This window comes from Erythranthe guttata, chromosome 6 (assembly GCF_056151865.1).
Source record: "Erythranthe guttata isolate IM_541 chromosome 6, IM_541, whole genome shotgun sequence".
Taxonomy (NCBI): Eukaryota; Viridiplantae; Streptophyta; class Magnoliopsida; order Lamiales; family Phrymaceae; genus Erythranthe; species Erythranthe guttata.
Window position 1 is genome coordinate 6,514,331 of NC_142538.1, and position 15,001 is coordinate 6,529,331.

Consider the following 15,001-nt stretch of genomic DNA (forward strand, 5'->3'; position numbering starts at 1 on the left):
GAGTGTAGATATTAATGAGGAGAGAGGAGAGATAGTGTGAATATTAATGATGATAGAGAAATGAGTTGTTGGAATAAAATATATAGGTTAGTAGTAGGTTTTAGTAGGTTTGAAAATTGGAAAAAGTATGAATAGTGTATTTTCAATAGAAATTTGATAAGAAAAAATGGGAATTTCTGGATAAAATTGTGAAACAAACATGATCTCGGTTTTATGAATAGTATAAAACTGGAAAGTGGGTTTGGAAATGAAACCAAACATCCCTAGTATCTTGAGCCCCAACTCCCAATCGCATGTTTAAATGATCCACTTAATTAATACAAATATGATCGACATTATTTAAACAAATTATGTGTATAAAGTAAATAAATATAAAGTATATTCAAAATATAAAACTAGAGAGCAACGTTTTCAAAACTTAAAAGATTTTTTTATTTAAACATGCATATATAAAATATTAAAGTCGTTAAATAAATTTAAAAAAATAATTTTAACCTCACAAAGAAAATTGAAAAGAGGATGAAACAATTTTGAATATGGTTGAAAGTGATAATATTTTAAGTTTATTTAATGATAGATATAGTAAAAATCCATTCGTATGTGTTACTTAATGAATAAGCACGCAATTTTGAAATGAATGGTTAAGATGTTGTTGGATTCGTTTACGGCACATTTGGTATGCAAATGGAGATGCTATGCAAATGGAGATGCTGAGATGGTATAAGTTAGTTACGAAGAAACTGTAACAGATTTGGAAGCCTACAACGTGGATCTAGACACTCAAAAAACGTGTGGAGGATGTGTATCGTTGAATTATAAATACGCTACTCTATGTATAAAATAGTTAGTTATTGATTAAGCGATCTTTGTAAAACATGAGGAGAGGGAGAGAGAAAAATTTCAAAGCATATTTCCCATTATTAGGATTTTCGGGAAGCTTTAAATGTGTGTGTATGTATGTATGTTGTAAGTCAATCACTTTAATCCTTGAATAAATTTAGTTAACTGAAATGCTATTCATAGAACAACTTTTACCGGCTTGCAGTGCGACTTTATTTCATTTGTAATTTTTCAAGAAAAAAACCAGCATTTCGTATTCCCTAACACGAAATGGATAGAAGCATTTCGTGCAAAGAAGCACGAAATAGTGTTTTTTTACGATGTACGAAACCATAGTATTTTAGTTTTTTATGTATTTCGTGTAAATTTACACGAAATACAAGCTTGAATTTCGTGTAAATTTACACGAAATACAAGCTTGAATTTCGTGTAAATTTACAGGAAATGCAAGCTTGCATTTCGTGTAAATTTACAGGAAATGCAAGCTTGCATTTCGTGTAAATTTCCAGGAAATGCAACGTGAAATCACTATTTTTTTTAATTACTCCATTTTTAACACTCAAATAAATACAAGAGAATAACAACAAACTTAAAATGAAATTCAAATACTAAATAAACTAAAATTCAAATGTAAATACAAATTAAAATAAACCTATATTTCGTAAACTACGTACCATACTTTAATATAATAACAATATACACAAATCCATAAGACATTGCATAGTATTCATAACAAAAAATATATATTGCAAAATCTACAACCAAACTACAAAAATTATATGGTTTACATGCTAAAATAAAAAAAATTAATAGTAGCTTTTTTATAGTCGAAATAAACGGAATTGAATTTTTCTTTTCTTTATTAATTCTTTCTTGTTTTTTTTCATTATTGTAAATGTATTTATCAATAATTTTTTTTGTCGATTCAAGAAAGAGTTCCGTATTTATTTTGGGAATATTAATAATATATATAAATATATTTGTGTATATTTTTTCAATAAAAAATTTAAAAAAAAGGTAATTTACAGGCTATTTGAGCATTTCGTGTAAATTAACGTGAAACAACTATTTTTTTTTTATTTTTTTTAATTATTTCATTTTTAACACTCAAATAAATACAAGAGAATAACAACAAACTTAAAATGAAATTCAAATACTAAGTAGACTGAAATTCAAATGTAAATACAAATCAAAATAAATATTTCGTAAACTACGGACCGTACTTTAATCGTGAGATTCTTGTTCTTGTTCCTGCATAACAAAAAATCGTATTAAATAACTTCATTTTTTTAAGGGATTTCACATTATTTAATACGATTTTTTTATGTAGGAACAAGAACAAGAATCTCACAATTTGATTCATAAGATTTAGGATTCGATTTGCTATAAAAACATATATTTTAAGAATAAAACTAAATTATGCTAAAATTATTGGTTTTGATTACAAACACTAGTTACATATGATCCTAAATCTTATAATAATAATAAGAATAATAATAATAATAATTACATTGATGAATATTACAAATTAAATGACCATAAATCATACACTTTTAATACTTAACTTTTTTCTTTATTGTTTTAAAGAAATTGGTCTGTTTACTATTAATTTTTTTTATATTTTAGCATGTAAACCATATATTTTTTGTAGTTTGGTTGTAGATTTTGCAATATATATTTTTTGTTATGAATACTATGCAATGTCTTATGGATTTGTGTATATCATTATTATATTAAAGTATGGCACGTAGTTTACGAAATATAGGTTTATTTTAATTTGTATTTACATTTGAATTTTAGTTTATTTAGTATTTGAATTTCATTTTAAGTTTGTTGTTATTCTCTTGTATTTATTTGAGTGTTAAAAATGGAGTAATTAAAAAAAACAGTGATATCACGTTGCATTTCCTGGAAATTTACACGAAATGCAAGCTTGCATTTCCTGTAAATTTACACGAAATGCAAGCTTGCATTTCCTGTAAATTTACACGAAATGCAAGCTTGTATTTCACGTAAATTTACACGAAATGCAAGCTTGCATTTCGTGTAAATTTACACGAAATAATACAAAATTCTGAAAAATAAAGCGTTTCGTGTTGTATTGCACGAAATGGAGTATTTCATTTCGTGCAACAGAACACGAAATTCATAAAAATGTCGAAAATCGACAAAAAACTCATTTTTTAATCTCAAAATCGATTTAGGTTTCATACTTCTTGATAATTATTGTGTTCTAAATGATACTATCGGACAAATTTGACGATTTGGTAAGTTTTAAAATTCGGAGGTTGAGAGGATTTCGAAAAATGTTAAAGGGTTTTTTGACAAATGAATTATTTCGCACTGTAACCGGAAAAAAATGCACTATGAATAGTAAGCCCCTTTAGTTAATGTTTGTCCGTGGATATAGGAATCTTCTAGTCGAACCGCGTATATATGTGCGTAATTTTTTATTATTATTATTATTATTATGTTTTTTCGGTCAAATATAACTTTCAAAACTCGATAACCGTGCATTCTACTTGTTTACATTCCTAGGAGTAATATACAAAACTGAAATGATTTACGCGGCAGCAAAATTACGAATGTCGTTCACAATAGTCTTCTCTTTCTCTCTCTAAGAATCCTCAATTCCACCCAAACCCCTAAATCCTCAAAAGCCCTAAAATTCACAAAAACCCTCAACCTCTCTCACAAATCCTCCCAAATCCGAAAATCTCGTCAATTTGAAAGGTAATTAATCATCTAAAGTAGTTATATATATATTAAATTTGTGGTTAATCATGTGAAAATCCCCCGAAAATCGCGATTTATAACTATTTTTAGTGTTGGGTTTTCAAATTTTCCACACCCAAAATGGGCGTGGGAAAGCTGTTTCCAACTGAAATGAATAATTATATTTAAATAAGTATTAGTTAACAAACATGTTGTAGCCTAGTTGGTCAGGCCTTTTGTCTAACAAACAATAGGCCCGTGTTTGAATCTTTGTAGCAATGCGTATTTATTATTTTTTTGCCTAGTATAATGAAATGAATATATATATATTTAAATAAGAATTTGTTATCAAAATGGTAGTAGCCTATTTGGTTAGGCAAGCATGCAGGTTCCACTGCAACACCCGTGTTTGATTCCTTGTTGCAGCACAAATATTTATGTTTTTTTTTATTAAAACACAGTCAGCACTCGCCCCAAACCGGGTGCGGAAAGTTGGGTCGCGCGCCCTTATCGAGTTTTTTTGCGCCCAGTTTGGGCGTGAATCGAGCTTTTTTTGGCCCAGTTTGGGCATGAATCGAGCTTTTTTGCGCCCAGTTTGGGCGTGAAACGTATTTTTCGGCGTCCAAATTGGTCGTGGGTTGCTTTTTCGCGATTTAAAGAACAAAAACGAACAAATTTTACCTCATTGGATTCCGTATCTCGATCCTCATTCGATGCACTCATTTTTTTTTTTTTTGCAAATGGCTACAATAACATGAGTTTTGGAATGATTTCTAATATAAAAGCTAAAATTGTAAAGAGAGAAAGAAAGATAGAGAGTGGATTTTTTAAAACGACATTCGTAATTTTGCTACCGCGAATAGCACATCCCTATACAAAATTACAAACTGGCAAGGACAAATTAAGTATGAAAACAAGTTACAAGTATCCGAATTATTTTGCAGATAATATATAATAGCATTCTTCACATTTTGGCATTAAGAGTTTGAGTTTTATTAAATAATATGAATTTGTTCCAACCCGCGAGCTTCTTTGCAATTAAGAAAATGCTCATAGAAATTATTTGTTCTTAATTTAATTTAGAAATTATAAATAAAGAAAAAAAAATAGAAAAATGGATAAATTACGGCCACCCCTGACGTAAGATCGAATTACGAAAAAAACTCTTCATGTTTGGGTAATTACAACCACCCCTCAACTATGAATTTTCTTATAGAGTTAAATACAAAAAAAAACCATTAATGGGATCCCATGTACTACATATACCCCATGTACTACATATAAATACAAGAACCCCCTACTGTCATTTGAATAAAACCTTTTATTTTTGTCATTTGAGTTTCTTGATTTTTGTTTTTATTGATTCCCCAAAACAAAATAGTATTTATTAAACTTTTCAAATCATTTTCTCAAAGCAATTTAAAAAAGTTTATCTCTCCTTCGGACATGATGGGACTACTATTGTAAAATAATTTGACTGATACGGTAAAATATATCTTCACTAAAAACAGATAAACATCACTTCATCTTTCAATTTTTTTCTTCTAAAATATTTTTTTTCTAACACATTTAAATATGATTTGACTCCTACAGTGTATTTTGTCTCATTCCAAAATATAAACAAACATTACTTTCATTCTCAAATTCTTCCCCCTAAACATATTTTCTCAAAAAATAAGTTCCAAAACGCTTCCAAACATTGCCTAAGCAATTAGATGTTTTGGAGAAAAAAATATCGATATCAAAATTTCACACGTAAAATTAGCTGAAAGTGGTAAAATATATAGTGGAAATGGCTCAAACGAGCCCATATATATATATATATATATATATATATATATATATATATATATATATGCTTAAGTAGGTTCGTCATATTTTGGAAAAAAATGTAATGTGAGGAGGGTTTTTGTATTTATGTGTAGTAAGGGGTTATATGATATAAAGTTCATAGTTCAGAGGTTTTAACCATTTCTTATACGTTCATTCTTACGGTGTCACATTTAGTGGAATTTTCGAGATTATCTGTAATATCCTTCAGTTTGTACCTGTTTTACCCTATTTGAACTCCATATTTTAAAACAAGATGATGATAAAATGTGTTTCGTGGCTTGTAAATATCAGATTATGGTGTATCAGAAACTGCAATTTTGCACAACACAAACACAAACTAAAGAACATTTCACATAACCTAGAAAATTATGTTGAATTTAATACTATAAAATAAACGTATAAGAAGATTTATAATTGATAGATGATTGGAATTACCCAAACAGAAGTAATTTTTTTTTCGTAATTTGACATTCCTAAACCGTAGTTTACCGCCAAAACAATTATTGCATTCTGAATGACTGCATAATAAAAGACAAAACAATAATGTCCAACCATATATAATATCACTTCGATTTTCTTTGTTTTATTTTATCCAATAATAATAAAAAATTAAAAAATATTTCCCATAATTTTGTGGTTATCCTCAATTTCGAATCACTACACAATCCCTTGCAATTCCCAATAAGCTCCATTTTCATCTCTCTACTCCAAATTTTCAACACCAACTCTCAATCAAGAAAGAAAGAAAGAAAGAAAAGCAGTTAATAATAATGGATGACAAAGTTGACAGACTCGTAATCTTCTTAGCAAAGAGGGATGGGATTGACAAGCTAGTCAAGACTTTCCAGTACGTATCCAAGCTGGTCCACTGGCGCGTCGAGAATTCCCACCCACGCGCCGCCGACAGGGCCAAGCAATGGGAGGTGGCGTCTGGCCTGAGCCGCAAGGCCTTCCGCACGGGCCGATTCCTCACGGGCTTCAACGCCCTCCGCCGCAATCCGGGGCCCACCGCGACCTTCCGCGCGCTGGCCGTGCTGGCCAACGCCGGCGAGATGGTGTACTTCTTCTTCGACCACTTCCTCTGGCTGTCGAGGGTTGGGGTTCTGGACGCCAAGCTGGCGAGGAGGATGAGCTTCGTGTCGGCTTTCGGGGAGGCGTTTGGTTACGTGTTCTTCATCGTGTCGGATTATATAGTCATCCGGGATGGGATTAGGGCGGAGAGGAGGATTGTGGAATCCGGGGTGGAATCTAAGGAGGGTGACGTCATCAGGAAAATTAGGGCGGATAGGGTGATGAGACTGATGGGGGTGGCGGCGAATGTGGCGGATTTGGTGATTGCTTTGGCGGATATGGAGCCTAATCCTGTGTGTAATCACGCGGTTACGCTTGGGATTAGTGGACTTGTTTCTGCTTGGGCTGGTTGGTATAGAAACTGGCCCTCTTAATCATTATTGATTTTATTTAAAGGGAAAATTACAGTTTCCGCTCCGTAAAGTCTGCACCGATTTCACATCTGATCCCCATGTTTACGAAAAATACATTCAGTACCTCGTGTTTGAATAATTTAACACTTTTGATCATTCATGTTTATTTACCGTTAGTCAGTCAGTTAAGAAAGTGACGGACACATGCTTGATTCCGTTAGTTTTAACGGGATATTTGACGGAAAGTACTAAAAGTTTTGAGTTTTTTAAATACGAGGGAACAAATGTGTTTTTTGTGAACATAGAAAATCAAATGCGAAATCAGTGCAAACTTGAGAGATGAAAACTGGTATTTTCCTATTTAAATAATCTTTTTTTCATTTTCCTTTTTCCCACATTTGCAAAATATTTTTGCATTTGTTATTTATTTCTTTGACGGTGCAAAATGAGAATAAGAAGTTGTATAGATAATAATTTTGTATTTTTGTGTCGATGATGAAAACCAATAATTAAAATGAGTTTGGGTCTTTTTCACTGGGTACTCTACTTTTGTGAGCTCAAATGTTTTTGAGTTGCTCAACCGACATTTGAACAATAATGAGTGGAGTCGTTCCTTCAACAGTGAATCTCGGCATTCTCTATCTTTCTGGGCTTAAAGACTCTTGGATTGAACCAATCGACATTTGAGCAAAATAAATATCAATATTATTATGTATTCTATATAATCACTCAAAAACAAAAATTTTGAACTCCGCCGATTTCAGTAAGAAATGTTTTGGACGGAGTTTTTTTCTCCATATTTTCCTATTTTTCGATCTACGATTTTTTTTTTCAAAATTTTATTGAAACAAACCTGGCTTAGTTTTTGACTTCCGTCTTTTTGTAATTTGTTCTCGAACATGTTAATTTAACTCGACCTTAGCCGATTTCGGAAGATAAAAACTTGTTCAGAAAAAAAAAATTGAATTGGAATCGGGTGGATTTATGAAATTCCACTTTTGCTCTAGTATAATTTAATATAATATAAATGGATAATTATAATTCATACATATGCTTTTGATTTTTTCTTTTGAAATTTTAAAAATTATTTTTGAAAATTAAAATCGGACTAGAAATCCGTTGTCATATATATTCAATTCCAAATTCAAGTGAATAATAATTTAAAAAAAAAAAAAGAAATTGGAAAAAAATATTTATTATGATAAAATAAAATAAATTCCTAATCGCGAAAATTAAAAAAAATAAACCATGTTTATGCTTCCGTGTTGAGTAGAATACACAGAAAGTCAGTTCATAGTTCACACACCGAAAAGAAATTTCACCCAAATCTCCGCCATTTTCAATTCTACACTTCCTATTTCGTCACAATCCAATTGCGTTCATCATCAATCAATCAATCAATCAATCAATCAATTTGTAAGTACACTCTGTGTGTATCGTCTGCGCCCCCCTTTTTCTATTCGGTGATTTCATCTTCTTCAATTCAGTTTTGGGGTTTTACTTTTGCCGGAATTTTCTGAATTTTTTTGGGGCTTTTTCTTCGGATAGTTTGAAGAATGGCGGAGGAATTGAGTCACGCTTCGAGATATGTGAAGTTGACCAAGGATCAAGGCCCGATGGAGGAGATTAAGCCCGGCGAGCTTAATCAGCCAATCGATGTTCCTCAGGTAATTTTCCGTTTCCCCCTAAATTTCTGTATCTATATGTGTGTATCTATCGTCTGTGTATGTTTTATTGTGTGATAGACTGAGTGGTGATTAAATAAATTGGGAGTTTGTTTTCTATCTGGTTTGTGCATAGTGTATACTTGTTTTAATTTGAATTTCAATCTTTTTTCTATACCTAATCGCATTTCGGATTTTAGAATATCCCCCAATTTCGATCTGATTCTTGTGAGATTGAATTAGATCGAGTATGAAGCCGAATGCCTATTCGGTAAATAAAGACTCCTTGTTTGTGAATCCATATTAGAATCTTCTTGAAAGCCTTGAATAGACTTGTTGTTTGCCGATTTTTTTTCCTTTTGTGTTCAGAATTTTGATTATATATGTGTGGTTTTTTATCTGTAGTTGCACGTTCGCAAGTGCAACGAATGTGGACAGCCTTTACCGGAAAGCTATCTAGCTCCTGCCGATGAGCCTTGGACTACTGGGATCTTTGGTTGTGCAGAAGATGCAGAAAGTTGTAAGTTCGTTTCATAGTTCAGTGAAAGATATTGAAGATTTCTAATGTGTCGCAAACTGCTATAGATAATCGATTTTTGCAAACTCTAGTGAAAAAACAAAATGCACGGTTTTTAGTAGTTCTTGAAGTCGAATAAATAGCTTTCAAGGTGAATTTGGCAGATTAATAACGGAAGAAGCAAATTTGAAATCTTTAAGGTTTTCGGTAAATTTGATGATTTGAAAGCCTTTTATTTTCGATTTGTAATAGGTAGAACGGGACTATTTTGCCCTTGTGTTCTGTTCGGCCGCAACGTAGAGCATGTGAGAGAAGATATTCCGTGGACCGGGCCATGCATTTGTCACGCTGTCTTTGTAGAGGGTGGGCTTGCATTTGCTGCAGCAACTGCAGCCCTGCATGGTTTTATTGACCCAAATATGACATGTCTCATTTACGAAGGTTTGTTCTTCAGTTGGTGGATGTGTGGGATATACACCGGCATAATGCGCCAGTCATTGCAGAAGAAATATCATCTCAAGGTGATCTCAATTTTTTCCTACTTATAAAAGAATAAAATGATTGTGGCGTCACAGTTTTATCATAGTATTCAAACGAATTGTTGATTTAATTCTTATTTTCGTGTTCGAATGCAGAACTCGCCATGTGACCCTTGCCTGGTGCACTGCTGCATGCACTGGTGTGCTCTGTGCCAGGAGCACAGAGAGATGAAGTCCCGATTATCAGATGAAACCGCCATGCCAATGACACTTGTTAACCCACCTCCCGTTCAAGAGATGAGTGCTGCACGCGATTCACCATCCACCTCAGCAAATGCCAACCACCAAGTTCATCTCGAGATGCAAGCTTTATAACAAACTAGCAGTAGTATTGCCCTATATACTCTACAGAAAGCTTTTCATTAGCTCAAGTTTTTAGTTTTCTTTTTCGATATACAAAACTGATGACTGTATAATCTTTTCAAGCCCCTTTTCTCGGTGTATTGTACGTTTCAATGTTTTATACAAGCCCTATTCAGAAATTACGAGGCAGAAAATAATGTCAAATATTTTCAGACCAACAAATGTAACCGGACATCCGAGATGGAACAATTCCTACTATAAAATTCGTCGACTGTTGGATTTAACAAATTCGACTTCCCAAATGAATCAACTAGGTATAGAAAGTCAAAAGAAAAGAAGAAAAGAAACAAAAACAAAAAGGAAATATAACAAACAATTACATTGAAACTTCCCAAGAAATTGAACTATGATTTTCCTTCTACTCCAGCACCTTGCTTTTCATCACCATCATTCCCCACAATGCTTTGCAATTCAAGCAATTTCTGCTTTTCCTCATCACTCTCTTGAGCCACTACTTCCTTTGCAGGCTTCGGTTTATTGCTAGTCGATTGCTGATACAATATGCCACCACCCATACAAATCAGAAGCCCCAAAGTTCCCACAAGAGTCGAGTGTTTATCCCAAATAATCAAATTTATCACAACCGTAAGCAGTTTGTTCACTATGCCAAGAACAGTGAACCCCGTAGCAGAAATCGCCCTTCTGCAAGAAAATCCGAAAAACGAGATCGCCAAACCAAACAGACACGATAATCCAACAGGCAAAACAACCTGAAACGAAGACCAATCAGATTCATCCGAAATATCGTGCTCAATCTTCTTCAGCTCCCCCATTATAAGCAACTCCACAGGAAACAGCATCAAAGCCTCGAGATTGTTGTACAGCACAAGACCCCACGTGTTCAAACCAATAGTCATCACCACATGCTTAATGTAAACGAAATCTATCGACATACTCACTAAGTAAGCCAAAGCCCAGCTATAAGCAGTGAGTGTGAATTGATAATCCGTTATGACATAAAGCACACTGCCAGCGAAGATAGTGGCGAGCGAAAGCCATGTCTTTAACGCAGGCCAAGGCTGGTGCAAATAGAGGGTTTCGCCTATTGCAACGAATATCGGAACTGCGGAGCGGAAAACGATGAATGTGTCGACATTTGCGTGGAGTAGGAGCTCACTGTTTGTGAATAGAGAGAGATAGAATATAACCGCGGCGGGTAAAAAGCGCCACATGGTAAGAAGATCGAGCTTATCGTGGTCCACCAGCTTGAGCCACCCACAGAGTACAACTCCGAGGACGCTTGTGAAGTACTGCATAGCGGTGAGTGCTCCTGGGTACGGGAATTTCATGACCGCCCATTTGTTGATGATCGAGAGAAGCGAGGCGGAAAGGCAGTAACCGGCGGCAATTCCGTAAACCGAGGCTTGCTGGAGCAAGCTGCTGTACCAGAATGATAGATGTCCAGGAGAGATCGATTGCGAATCGGATATGGGATTTCCCTCTTTCGGATTTTCAGCATCGTTGGACATTTGATCTGAACATACGTACATTATCATCGTAATCAAAAATCGTATTACACCTCAAATCGAACTTCATTCACGCATTTTGCGAGGTTAATGTTGGATTTAAACCTAATAGCTCAGTAATAATAACAGATGCATACAGCAATTTTGTTATATCCATGCTAGAAAATATACAGTAAAATTGGTTTATTCAACTAATAGTAGCAATTACACTAGCTGTTCACTGTAATTTGTTCCTCGAATCACGAGTAACTGAAAATATCAGTAGATCAAAAGAAAGCCCCAAATTAGGGCTAATTACATACACTAATAAAAATAAAAAATTCTGAATAACTGATCGAGGGGAGAAAATGTACCTATCAAAATTTGATGCCACGCGCCGCTGTCAGTGAACTTTGGGTGGCTGAAAAAGCCTGAGGCTGGCGTGATTTACATACAGTGGAAACGTCTCTTTGCAGAGAGCAGTGTCGGTGAAGCTATTTTTTTCTCCGCCGTAGGGAGATTTGGACACTGGATCTTGTTAATTTGTGTCGGTAAGTGGCGGAGTTGAAGGTGAGTAGAAAGGGGGTGGGCGGCTCCGGCAGAGGGGCCGTCGGTGGGGGCGGAGGGGAAAGGGAGGTTGTGGTGGCGAACGGCGATGGATGGGTGCTGGATTTGGGGTTGTGAATCGTGATGGGGAAGAAGAAGAAGGGAAAGAGAAAAAATAAATAGGAGCTAAATTTAAGCAGGTGCTTCAGTACAAGGGATTTTGTATTATTTAATCCTAATCAAGTTAAGCAGCAATAAGTAATGTCTAAATAAATGAAGTTAATCGTGGTGAAATAAAATAAAATAGTGCAATGTTAATTTGACTATATTTAAGATTATGAGTGGAAATTGGGACATAAATTTTGATCCAATTATTTTTTTTTTTTTTTTTTTTTGAATTCTTGTACCAAAAGGCGAAATTCATCGCCCCATACCCCTCTGTCCCTTGGCCTGACAAGTATTTGATGGATGAATGTAAATCATGATAACTCAACGGTCCATTAAAGCAGCGAACTCAGACTTGGTGCCCACAAGAAACCAACTTTCATTGGAGTTGAAATTTCCACACTGCGGAGTTCTATTTATCTAGTCAAAGTTGGCCTTCGTTGGAGAATCGACAATGGGCATTCGGTTAATATTTGGAAGGATAAATGGTTGGCGAGAGAAAATACATTTCAGATTTTCACACCCATTGAAGACAGGGAGTCGGAAATGAAAGTAATCGAATTAATTCATGAAGATACAGGGCTGTGGAAGTCTGGTTTAATTTAAGAGAGGTTTTTTTATGACGATTGTAAAACAATTCTCTCTACCCCTTTGGGTAGGATAGTAGGCCTAGTGCATTCGGTTTTTGAAGACGATTGCAAAGCAATTCTAGCTATCCCTCTGGTAGGCTAGAGCATTCGGACCGCTATATTTGACACTATAATCGAAACGAGTTTTTCTCAATTCGTAGTACTTATCATTTGACCCTTAGAATCAGACAATATGGCAGTGTTCAACCTGAAATTATCTCGAATCCTCATAATGCTCAAGAGTGGAAGTGGATATGGGCTTTAACTCTACTAAACAAGATCAAGATTTTCCTCTAGAGAGCATTTAAAAACTTGCTGCCTATTTCCACAAATTTGATGACACGCAAGGTTTTGGAAGTTAATCGTGGTGTCTTTTGTGACGAAACAGGAGAAGATGTTATGCATCTTTTTGCTCTTTGTACTTTTGCTCGTCAAGTATGGCCATTGAGTGAGATACTACAGTCAATATATCATACAACGGAAATTGAATTGGGTGCATGGTTGCGTACCGTAAAAAAAATCTAGATTCCAAGGCATTTGAACAATGCATACTACTATGTTGGGGGATTTGGTATGCTCGTAACAAACGGGTGTTCGAAGGTATGATTTCTGATGCTATGAATATAGTAGGGTTTTCTAAGAAATTTTGGAATGAGCTACATATAGCTACAATACAAGTACTACAGATATGCCTTCTGCGCAGTCGAACTTTAGTGAAATGGATTCCCCCCGAGCCAAATGTAGTGTACATTAATTTTGATGCTCCGATGAATAGAAGGATGGAATATATTATTTTGATGCTATAGGAAGATCGAGCTTGGGTGTATACGTAGGATGGGTTCGCGGTTTTTGAAATCAAATTTGGATCCTACGTCGGTAGAGGCAAAAACGGCTTTATTGGCTGTTGAAATGGCTTGCAGAATAATTGGGCAACAATCATTTTAGAAGGCGATTCACATGTGATTATTGCAGCTATCCAGGGAAGATCAAGCTCACGAGCCGAATATGGAAATATCATTGAAGAGATTAAACAGATGATTGAAACTTTTGCCGCTTTTACGGTCCAATATATTTTGGGAAGGTAATCGGGTAGCTCATGAAGTAGCGTCATTATCTAAAAAAGGTTCATGTAATTTGGGTGTTCTTCCTGTCAAGATTCAGTCGATCCTCTGCTCTCAAATGAGCTAATGAAACATTTTTTGAATTAAAAAAAAAAAAAGAAAATTTGAAACAATATCTTTTACCATCATTCTACAAGTTCTGATTCCGATTTTTTCCCTTTTTTAGTTGAATTGTAATACATAATAGATTTTGGTTACTGATCTAATTTAAATTTTCAAAAATATTTCCTGACACTTGTAATTAGGGGTGAAAGTCGGATGGATCGGATCGGAATTAGCCTTTTCGGAAAATTTCCAAAAAAAATCGGAAGTACAAAATCGATTCCAATTCCAATTCCAAAAATTTCGGAATCTAAAGATTCATTCCAATTCCAAAAGACCCGGAAATTTCGGAATTTCGGAAAAAAATCGGAACTCACATAAGCTTTAAAATTTCAAAACTTAGCCCAAATTTTCTAGGATGTTTATATTTTTTAAAAAATAAGAACATCCACATCGATAAAAGTAAAACTAATAATTACTAAATTTCAGTTCAAAAAAATAAATAAATATAAACACAACATAATATCCAATAAAACTTTTAACAACAATTCATTATGTCAAAATCCTAAAACAAAACTTATAGGCGTATTGTTTTGGAAAGTAAGTATAATATAAAATATATTATTTATAGGTGTATTTTTCGGAAAAAAATCGGAAATAATATCGGAATTAAATCGGATCGGAAATCGGAAATTCCAAATATATTTTATATAATTCCAATTCCAATCCAAAAAAATCGGAAAAATTCGGAAATCGGAATTTCGGAAGTCGGAATGAAAAAAGTTGTTCCAAAATCGGAACTTTTCGGATCGGAACCGGCGGAAATTGGAAATTCCGTTCCAACTTGCACCCCTACTTGTAATATAAATATTATTATTTACTATTACACCCGGTTATAATCACCGGGTGTGGCTAATTGTGACACGTGTCCCACTTTATGAGTTAATTGTTTATTTTTTATTTTTATTATATTTATTAATTGAATTTTTAATTATTTTCAAAAGAACCCCACCCACATCCGTAATTTTCTCTCTCCTTCCATACTCATCTTCTTTTTTTCACTAATTCATTCTCTAACAATAATCCATCGAAATTGCAGCAACCCATGTAATTGAAAGAATTTTTATTCACTTCAAAGCTGGATTTAATTTTGGGTCT

At 34.2% G+C, this 15,001-nt stretch overlaps 3 protein-coding genes across 5 annotated transcripts; 2 read left to right on the top strand and 1 right to left on the bottom strand.

Annotated features, from left to right (window-relative positions):
• Positions 1-5,978: 5,978 nt before the first annotated feature.
• PEX11B (peroxin 11B) lies at positions 5,979-7,341 on the top strand. Its single transcript, XM_012989281.2, has one exon. The coding sequence runs from the start codon at positions 6,159-6,161 to the stop codon at positions 6,831-6,833; it is 675 nt and encodes a 224-aa protein (XP_012844735.2). The 5' UTR covers positions 5,979-6,158; the 3' UTR covers positions 6,834-7,341.
• A 697-nt stretch (positions 7,342-8,038) lies between these two features.
• Positions 8,039-10,014, top strand: LOC105964797 (cell number regulator 6). Of its 3 annotated transcripts, none has more exons than XM_088819728.1 (5): positions 8,039-8,228; positions 8,361-8,479; positions 8,882-8,996; positions 9,246-9,514; positions 9,629-10,014. In XM_088819728.1, exons 2-5 carry the CDS (start codon positions 8,369-8,371, stop codon positions 9,845-9,847), a joined length of 714 nt encoding a protein of 237 aa, XP_088675854.1. In that variant the 5' UTR covers positions 8,039-8,228; positions 8,361-8,368; the 3' UTR covers positions 9,848-10,014. The 3 variants fall into 3 exon arrangements, with proteins under 3 accessions (XP_088675854.1, XP_012844756.2, XP_012844755.2); XM_012989301.2 differs by having other exon boundaries at positions 8,057-8,228; positions 8,368-8,479; XM_012989302.2 differs by having other exon boundaries at positions 8,053-8,479; positions 8,882-9,000; positions 9,250-9,514.
• On the bottom strand, positions 10,015-12,160 carry GONST3 (golgi nucleotide sugar transporter 3). The gene is made up of 2 exons (XM_012989299.2): positions 11,715-12,160; positions 10,015-11,369 (listed from the first exon to the last, which is right to left on the bottom strand). Exon 2 carries the CDS (start codon positions 11,362-11,364, stop codon positions 10,240-10,242), a length of 1,125 nt encoding a protein of 374 aa, XP_012844753.1. The 5' UTR covers positions 11,365-11,369; positions 11,715-12,160; the 3' UTR covers positions 10,015-10,239.
• Between the last annotated feature and the right edge of the window lie 2,841 nt (positions 12,161-15,001).

Excerpts from the sequence above, each read along its gene's own strand:
- LOC105964797 (XM_088819728.1), top strand. The coding sequence starts at position 8,369 with ATGGCGGAGGAATTGAGTCACGCTTCGAGATATGTGAAGTTGACCAAG. Across the intron at positions 8,480-8,881 it reads AGCCAATCGATGTTCCTCAG|TTGCACGTTCGCAAGTGCAA; the intron begins GTAATTTTCCGT and ends TTTTATCTGTAG. Across the intron at positions 9,515-9,628 it reads AGAAGAAATATCATCTCAAG|AACTCGCCATGTGACCCTTG; the intron begins GTGATCTCAATT and ends GTTCGAATGCAG.
- PEX11B (XM_012989281.2), top strand. The coding sequence starts at position 6,159 with ATGGATGACAAAGTTGACAGACTCGTAATCTTCTTAGCAAAGAGGGAT.
- GONST3 (XM_012989299.2), bottom strand. The coding sequence starts at position 11,364 with ATGTCCAACGATGCTGAAAATCCGAAAGAGGGAAATCCCATATCCGAT.